The 9257-nt window shown below is 50.4% G+C and overlaps 1 protein-coding gene across 1 annotated transcript in view; it reads right to left on the bottom strand.

Moving 5' to 3' along the window:
- Positions 1-1062: 1062 nt before the first annotated feature.
- Pcp4 (Purkinje cell protein 4) overlaps positions 1063-9257 on the bottom strand; it is a 55000-nt gene continuing 46805 nt past the window's right edge. The window contains exon 3 of the mRNA XM_055614934.1: positions 1063-1447. Within this exon, the coding sequence (XP_055470909.1) occupies positions 1320-1447 (128 nt within the window). The 3' untranslated portion in view covers positions 1063-1319. The remainder of the gene's footprint in view (positions 1448-9257) is intronic.

The raw sequence follows: 9257 nt of genomic DNA, 5'->3' as shown, positions 1-9257 counted from the left end.
CTTACACAAGATGACAAGCACATTTTCAGACGGATTTTTGTGGCAGACATTCCCGTGGGCTCCAGCCTTTCTCAGCCTGTGCTTTTAACACCAGCACAAGGGCTTTGTGACACGGTAAGTTCCCCTCTGCTTCAGCTGTTTCCCTGCCAAACCTCACTCCCGCCACATCATTCACCCACAGGCCAGCATGAAGGTACGCATACTCAGACACTGCCCCTTCTTCTCAGAGTACTTATGAGCCAGCCAGAGCCCTGGCTAAGGAACAGGCAGCCAGGTCCGCAGCATCCACAGTGACTCCCTAGAGCACAGAGTACTTGGTGCTGGAGAAATGTCACTTCTGTTTCAGGTTCTCCCACAGACAGGCTCAAATGAGCAGCTGAGAAAACACAGCGTTTGATGCTCCTGGCACTGCTACCCAAGGCCAGCTCATAGTCACACCCTACCAACCTGGGTTTAGCCCTGACTCTGTGGGGCCATGCTTCCCACAAACTGGACCCGTATGCTGCCGTGGGAGCTCTCTAAGGCATGTGAGGCCATGTGTCTGCAAGGTTAGCCCTGGATGAAAAGCCAGGGAGCCTCTCCAAACTGTAGCTTGTGAGGAATCAGCTAAGCAGAGAACAAATCCCCGTGCTGGGCACAAGGAGCCTGGAGCTTGTGCTCACTGCCTGGAGCTACACAGGTGCAAAGATGGTGCTTGTGGGGTAGGGCAACCCTTCAAAGATCTGAAACACTCTTGCTGAGTGCACCTGGGTGACATTCCAGCCACCGGTACACTGCCCTCCCAGACCCAGCATTCTCCCGATAAGATAAAGTTCTGACCCGGGGCAGTCAAGGGGACAGGTTGCATTCCTATGCTAAGAAAACACAGCCACCACCTGTTGGCTCTAGATGTGAGACAGGAACTTCGAGGTTGAGGATTAATGGCTGCATCCAGGCAAAAGCACTCTGATGCCTCTAAGTTTTAAGAGTACAAGAGACACCTGGCTTGCAGTTGTCTTTAACCGTAGGAACCTTCCTAGTCCCATCAAATGGGAGAAATGCAGGCAGACATGTGAATTGTTCATCTAACCTCCTTTTTATTACAACATCAGGGAAAATAGTTGCAGAGGAAATGTAATGGAGATAGATTACACTACTCACAGTTTCACTGTGTACCCTGCCTCTACGGCCATAAATACTATGGGCTCTGGACATGCATTTTAGGTGTGCAGCAGCGAGGCTGAGTGTGGATGGCTTCCTCTAGGGTATTGTTCTCTTCGTTTCTTGATGGGCGGTGTTGAACGTGGAGTCTTCAGGTGGAACAGGCAACAGCTTCCCCACTAGGACTGTGACCCGGCCTTTTTCTTCTGGAATTTTCTGAACTGAGACTGAATGGCCACAGCCGCACGCTCTGTCTCTGGAGCGTCCATGTCGATATCAAACTCTTCTTGGACTTTCTTCTGCCCATCTGCAGCAAAAACAAAGTCAAATCAAAATAAACAAACAAATGAAAAACAGAAATATCAGGTGAGTACCTACAGCAAGAGGCAGTAGACACAGGAGGCTGGGTGGCCTACCCTGGTGTGCCCTCGGGCATTCATTCACCCACCCAAAGACAAGCCTCCTTTGTAAAATCCAGGGGAGCATGTGGAAAGTTCCAGATGTTTGCAATCTGCAGCTCTCTAGCTATCTGAACTAGCCATGTGCAGGATGCTGGAAGTCACAGTCTGGACACTTCCTAAAATGCTGGCTGGGCTCACCAGGGGAGGTCACAGTGTTGGCCTGTCATAGAAGGCTGGCTGGGCTCACCATGTTCAGGGCTAACGGTTGACACTTGGGACACTGTGTGTGGCTAATGAGATCTGCTCATTGTTCCCTAGGCTCCAGTGCTGGTCATTTTCATAACCCAATGACACTCCTTGACCATCGCCAGAAGATTGCACTTCCATAAATCATACGTTGTCATCCTGTAAAGCAAGTTGGTGCATCTACTTAGGCAGAGAAGCCAGCCAGCTTACACTGACATGGTTGCTGAAGACAAATTACAAACCAGCGCCAAGTGACACCTTGGGGTGATTGTGACTTTGTGCTAGGCACTTCCTGAACAGTGGCCAAAAGTAAAAAATAAGTAAGCAAAATCCTCCAGCCAGAGAAGGGAGCAGGGACATCTTTTTACATCCTCCAACCCAATGAAGGCGGAACACTGGAGTCATCAAAAGAATCATTTGTCTTTTTGAGGCAGACACTGGGGCCCAGCCCAGACTCAGGGTGACCTCTTGTGCAGCTGAATAGAAGGTGCCCACAAAAGCAAGCCTGCCCATCTGGTAAGCCTAGGGAGAGGCCAGATTGCCACCCTGGACTAGCCTGAAGAGCAAAGAAGCCAGCTAGATAAAACAGAGAGTGAGGAGGAAAAGAGGAGGTAGGAATGAGAGATGGTAAATATAGATAATAGATGAATAATAGGTATATAGTAGACAAGATAGACTTGATAGAAAGATGACTAGATAGATAGATAGATAGATAGATAGATAGATAGATAGATGATAGGCAGATAAGAGATAGATAGATAGATAGATAGATAGATAGATAGATAGATAGGCAGATAAGAGATAGGTAGATAGATAGATAGATAGATAGATAGGCAGATAAGAGATAGGTAGATAGATAGATAGATAGATAGATAGATAGATAGATAGATAGATAATAGCAGATAAGAGATAGATAGATAGATAGATGATAGGTAGATAGATAGATAGATAGATAGATAGATAGATAGATAGATAGATAGATAGACAGACAGTGGGTGGTTGATGGATGATAGATGACAGACATGCAGGAGAACCCATACTTATTTCAGATGTCTATCATAGCGTTTCCATTGCAGACCCTTAAGCAGGCTGCTCTGAGTTTTCTTGGCGACTAAGCAGGTTCTGCCTGGAACACTCTAGGCACTTCTCCACTCCTCCATCTGGAAGTGGGTGCTCTGCCACTGGCCTTGTGGGCCTTGTTACTGTGATGGGTTTGTGACCCAAATCAAATAACTTTTCCTTTTAACTAACTGCCATGGCCACAGGAGCTGAGAGCTAGAGTGCATTGTACAGGGAATGTTGATGGGCATCCTTCATGATCCATGGGATCTGGCAGGAAGAGAGGCTGGCTGGATGCTTCCAGCTACATCCCTCCAGGTCAAGTAGCCCTTGGCATATTGATCCACCCTGTAATGAACACCTCGGGGCCACAGGAAAGAATAGAAGTTGCCTGCAACCCATGTAGGTGCTGGGAAATGTGGAATACTGTTACCCGCCAGCCTGGAACTAACGCGCAAGAATCTGGTAATCCGCAGCGGCCCTAGCCCTGTACTAACGTCAACACTGTGTGGCTCTGAGCTGTCATTTGTCACAGAGGTTTATACTTCTGATCCTTCCACTCCAGAGGAGACCCCTGCACTTGCTGTAAAATGATGGTAATGGGGAAATTAGTTGCAATTCAAGGGAGGATGGGAGGGATTTGTTTTGGTTTTTTTGTTTTTTGTTTTTTTTTTAGCTTAAAAAAAATGTTGCTGCAGCCCACAGTTTTTGAAGGGCCTGATCCATCTTTTCTCTTTTGTAATAATGGGAAAAAAAAACAATAATTTTATGTTTTGACAAATGATAAATGAAGATGCGGAAAATTATGTATATTTAGGGAATCCAAGATGCAGTAGTAAAGACAGGTCATAAAAATCAATTTTACAATTACATCTTAAACTAATATCTTCTACCAGAAGTGATTTATTGACCCACCCTCATCTGAGAAATATTATTTACAAAGCAACTTCTGACATGTAAGGGCTGGCCACTTTCTGTTTCCTTCAGTCTTGCCTTCTTCTGGGCAGTCTGCATCACCACAGGAGAAGCAATGAGCTCCATCCACCACACTGGCCAGGAACCAGAGTGGCGGGAGGAAGAGAAGTCAGAAGGCTCATCAAATCTGATGACAAAGACTTGGCACCAATGAAGGGCTTGACATGGCCCCATGGGGTCCTGGAAGACAGGACTGGCCATACCACCAGCAGCAGTGAACGACCAGAAGAGAGGCTGGGGAGAGCCATGTCTGGGTTCCCGTCTCCAGAGCCTTTTTTGGGTGTCCCTAGCGGTGATGTCAGCTCAGATCAGGGTGGCTCCGAGGAGGGCCTTCCTTCTCTTCACTGCAAGGCAGGGCTTAGAGCCCACAACCAGCATTCAGTGCTGATAATGTGGAAGCTCTCAGCATTGCAGACAGGAAGGCAAAGACCCTGGAGCGGGTTTCCCTAAAGATATGAGTCACTGAATGCATACTGTGCATGCACATGTAAACATACATACACGCTCGCATGCACCAGGCCGGCATCGTGATTTGCTTTTTATCCGCTACTCTAATTCTTTCTTTCCCTCCTTGGTTTGTCCTCGCTGTCCCCTCCCTTCCCAGTGTGGGAGCCTGGGAAGCAGGGCTCTGCCTGCCTTGTTCAGCCGCTCTCCCAGGGCCTGACACCAAAAGGGTGTTCAATTAGCAGCTGCTCCTTGTAAACAACTGTCACACAAGCACACACTTGCAGCCTGAGGCCTAAGACAGCATCAAGCAGTAAGCAATTTCTATCGGCCCATAGGTCCTTGCTCTTACCACCTCCACCTCTCCCGTGGATTCACAACAGGTGTCTAAGGAAGCGTGACTAGGACGAGTGCGATCAAAGCCTCCGTGGGGCCAGCCAGGGGTGAACGGATGACGGAAGATGTGCACATGGAGGTGCAACCACGGGAGAATGGTGCAGGAAGCACTGATGCTTCAAGGAAGGGTTGGGAAAGTCAGGGAGCAGCCATCCGGACACAGACACCCAGAGAAGGCTCCGGAAAGCACAGGTGTGAGCGCACACCACTGAGCCCGGGGCCCGGGACCGCACAGAGCATCAGAGTGCCGTGGAGAAGGCCTGGGTGAGGGTGAAGTGTTTCATCGCCCACTGATGATGGAGGGCTCCGTGAAGGTTTCCCAACCTGCCCTGTACAAGGCCCTGGCTCCACTCTCATCTGGCCAGGGAGTGAGCAGAGCGCAAGCATCAGACGCCAGCAGTGGCCTGCTGAGGACACTGGTGCGGCCCCAGTGAGGAGTGAGACGCTGTGACCCTGTGGAGGGTCAGACGCCAGGACTGCCCCAACGTTGTGACCCTGGGGAGGGTCCTAGCTGCCGTGGTGCTGGGTTTTTCTTTTCCAAAGTCTGGAAAGAAAGTACTTTCTCTTGGTAGCCCCCAGGGTCATGGACAGGATAGTGTGGAGTGGAGGGTTGCACAGCAAATCCCTGCAAACGGAAAGATTCTGCCCGGGAAGGAGGGACTCAGGAGCTGCAGGAAGGAGCTCTCCTGAAGCTTGAGTCACGAGGGCCTCCCCGGAGTCCTACAGGCAGGACAGCCCCAGGACAGGCAGGCTCTCCCACGGGGCTGTCTGCAGGCTGGGCAGGGACCGCAGGCCTGTGGTGTCCACCAGCGGTCACTCACGCTGAATGGGCTGCCCCTGAGTGGGCCGCCTCTGTAAGTGACCCTCACCCACCCCTGCACGCAAACACCACAAACACTCTGGCTGGCAGAGACAGGGAGTGGGCGTGTTCTCTTTGATCTGTCCTTGCTCTCCCGAGCTGACCAGACATTTGCTCACATCTTCTCGTGTAAAAATACCATACAACGAAGTCTGGGTAAGAGCGAGAGTAAGGACGGTGTCTAACCACAATGACCCCAGGGAAGATTTGTAGCTAGCACAGTTCTGGGTTTTCTTTTCCAAATGTGGAAGTCAAATCACTTCCTCCCCTCGCTCCCAGTTGTGTGGATCAAGAAGATCTTATTATAAGTTAAACCTTAACTAAACAATCTCAGGCAGGGCCGATACTGTGGCTAGGGCGGCACAGGCAGGCAGAAGGGGTACACAAGCGTGAGACGCTTAGGCCCAGGGTCTCTGCACCTGCTCATTGGTGACTCACAGGTTACCTGTGCCCTAATTCAGACAAAGGACACACACATCATGCATGCTTCATGGTCAGCGGCTAAGCATGCCAGGCTTATCACAGAAATGGTCCCAGCTGTGTGAGTCAAGCCATGGAAAGTATATTCAAAACAGCCAGTAAGGACCAACCAGCGAGTGAATAAAGAGACTAGAGACTGCAAAATGGCCGACCCAGTCTCCAAGGCTGGGAGCTCCCCGAGCACACTGGAGACCCTCGCAGGGCCGCGCTCTCCACGAGAGGTGGCATGTCTGATCAGCAGCAGGTGAGCAGTCCCTCCCACCTGGCCGTCAGTCCTTTCATCTGTATTGTGTCATGCAGGTGTTTGAAGGCTGGTGGCTGGACGGGGTGGGCTCAGCCTGACACTTACTCAGGATTCTACTGCTGTGACTGGAAAAGCGTACTCAGCCGCCTCCACTGGTGGCTTTTATCAGTCTGCACTGCAGTGTTTTCCCATAACTCTCCAGCCCTAGGATTGCACCGACATCATTTGCCTCTGCCTGGAGTTCTGAAAGTCTGCCGTTTCCTTCTGCCGGGACGATCAAATGTTGAATCTCATCAGTGGTCAAGGGTAGGGCCGTGTCCAGGCTGCTCAGCAGATTCTGTATATAAGTGGGCAGCTCCATTAGAGGATGGTGGCAGCCCTGAGTTCCTGCCCACTGGCTTAAGAAAACAGCAGAGCCACAATGACACTTACGACAGTACGTTTGACCTTGTGATGTCAGTGTTTGGGTAAGCCTGCCAAAAGACCTCATTTTAACCACTGGCTTTCTTTATTGAGCATGAAATATCTTCTTTCACATGCTTCCTTGGGTTTTGTTCCCCCCCCCCCCCCCCCACCCAAGATGGGATTTCTCTGTGTAGCCCTGGCTGTCCTAGAACTCTCTCTGTAGACCAGGCTGGCCTCAAACTCACAGAGATCCAGCTGCCTCTGCTTCCTGAGTGCTGGAATTAGAGGACTGTGCCACTGTGCCTGGCTCTGGATTTTCTTACACAGATCACTTGATGGGCAAGTTAAGAGAGGGAATCTTAGATACAACGTCAAGGTACAAACTGCCACAACCGAAGAAAATCCTGAAGCACTGTCCCACGCCTCTCTCTGGAAATGTAATGAAAACTCAGAGCTTGGTGGGCACATGGGTGGGTCCTGACAGGATCTATGTCTGGTGTGGTAGGTAGTCCCCAGGTCTGCCTGCCACCAGCCAGTCAGCTAAGGTCAACTTAGACGTGTGTCCTCTCATCAGGAGGTTGGCAGTCTGAAGGAGGTGTCGGCAAGGCTGATTTCCCCTGATTCCCCTCCCAGTGGCCAGGTGGCTGCCTTCCCACTATGGCCCTGCGTGGCGGAGACCATCCTAAGGCTGCAGACTCAGAGACCCCCTTCCTAACGGGCCCTCCACCCCACCGGACTACCATCCACCCCTGTGGCCTCAGTGAGTGCTAGTCACTGTAAGACCTGGGGTCTCACAGCTCAGGAGTTTAAGATCGCACCCTTCCCAGGTCTTACATCACCACTTTAAGGAGGCTTTCCCAGGTGTAGTCATGGTTTGAGGTACAAGAGGTCAGTGTTTCAAAGAGAGTTGTGGAGAAGAGTCACGGCCCAGCCTGCGGTGACCTCTCTCCTGACTCTGGGGCTCTATGGGTTTTCAAGACCTTCTTGTGTTTAGGTCTCTTCGTCTCTGTGCTACTGTGGGGACGTTGGTGGTTCCCACCTGACCAAGGCCTGAGATCACCTGGTGGGTCTGGGCCAGGACCCACTCCAAACCCAGGTCTCCCAAGGGGTGAGTTTGCAGCAGCGCTCCTCAGTCTATGCTCCATAGACATAGGCCAGGACCATGGGCTCTGGCATCCAGCAATTAAGATAGCTCTGGGAAAATCACAACCTCAGAGCTCCTGGCCTAAACACATGATCCAATCAAGGAGCATTTGAAAGTCCAGCTGACCAGGTGGGGTTTGCCAGGATTTGTTATTTCTCAGCGGCGGGTACAAGGTGAGCCCTATCACTGTTCTGGGGACTGGGGGACGGGGCGGGGGGATAGCAGGGAAACACTCAACACACTCAAGCTCCTGACTCCCCGAGGAAAGCAGAAGATAGATAAATATGCTCATAAAAATGTAGAATTTTAGAGAATCCCAGAGAGAGCGAGAGAGAGCTATCAGATGAGCCACCAGGAAGAGGCCAGTGTGGGAGGACAGCACCCACCTCCCAAGGAAGGGAAGGAGGAGCAAAAGTTCTCCCGGCTTGGAAATGACTGTTTGGGGAGCTGCCCCTGCAGTCACAATCTAAGCAGCAGGCTTCAAAACTAACACTAATTTCTTAGAAAGTAACAGCCGTGAAAAGTCACCCAGAGCGTGGCGGAGCTATGCAGAAATCCCACCGCAGCCCAGGAGAGGAAGAGGAGCTTGAAATGCAGCAAAATTCTAACCTGTATCAGGACATGTGCTGTGTAGCACAGCAGAGAACCAAGGCTAGAGTGTACAAGACCCTAGGCCCAACCCCTACCAGATACATGCTACTCACTGAAAACACACTCTACCTGCTCATGTACATACACACACACACACACACACACACACACACACACACACACACACACACCATATTTACCCCTGACTGTGAACAAAGAACTCTTGACTACATTTGTTTCCAGGTTTATGATAATGTGATGCCACTGTCTCATGGTACTAGCAGCAAATCATGAACACACAGTTTTAACATACCCTGCGCTGCACGCACACACATGCAAAGGCTTCCATTTACATAATCACAGCTCTCCACAGTTTGAGCTTTATTTGACAGGAACTAATTACCTCCTAGGGCCTAATCCTGTAGATCAGAAATCGGTACATAACCAGTAAATTGAGATATAATTGTCCTGAGTGGGAGTTCCCCTCGTTAGGAGTCGAAGCACATAGCGTACTATAAAAGGACTAAAACCTTAGTGCTCCATGAGGAAATAACAGGAATTTAACTCAAGCTCGCCCTGCAAGTGGGGGATGTGAACCCCAAGGTTCATGGGATGTCCTGTCTTCCTTCACAGTATAAGATGAGCTCTGAAAGAGCCTGTGACTTCTGTTGCCCTTGACACAGTTAAGCTAGTCCACATGGAGTTCTTGGGGGTGGGGGTGTCCCAGAACTGAACCCTCACTGTTCTTATCAAAGCCACAGGGAGCCAGTGCAGTTCCTTCTGAGGTCCCAAACCTTGGCCTTGGGGTGATGAAAGCCAAAATGACAGGAAGGAAGGAAGGAAGGAAGGAAGGAAGGAAGGAAGGAAGGAAGG

This window comes from Psammomys obesus, unplaced genomic scaffold, assembly GCF_907164565.1.
Source record: "Psammomys obesus unplaced genomic scaffold, mPsaObe1.curated_primary_1811, whole genome shotgun sequence".
NCBI classification, from domain to species: Eukaryota; Metazoa; Chordata; class Mammalia; order Rodentia; family Muridae; genus Psammomys; species Psammomys obesus.
Note: the sequence above shows the minus strand (reverse complement) of the source record. Positions and strands in the feature narration are given on the sequence as shown.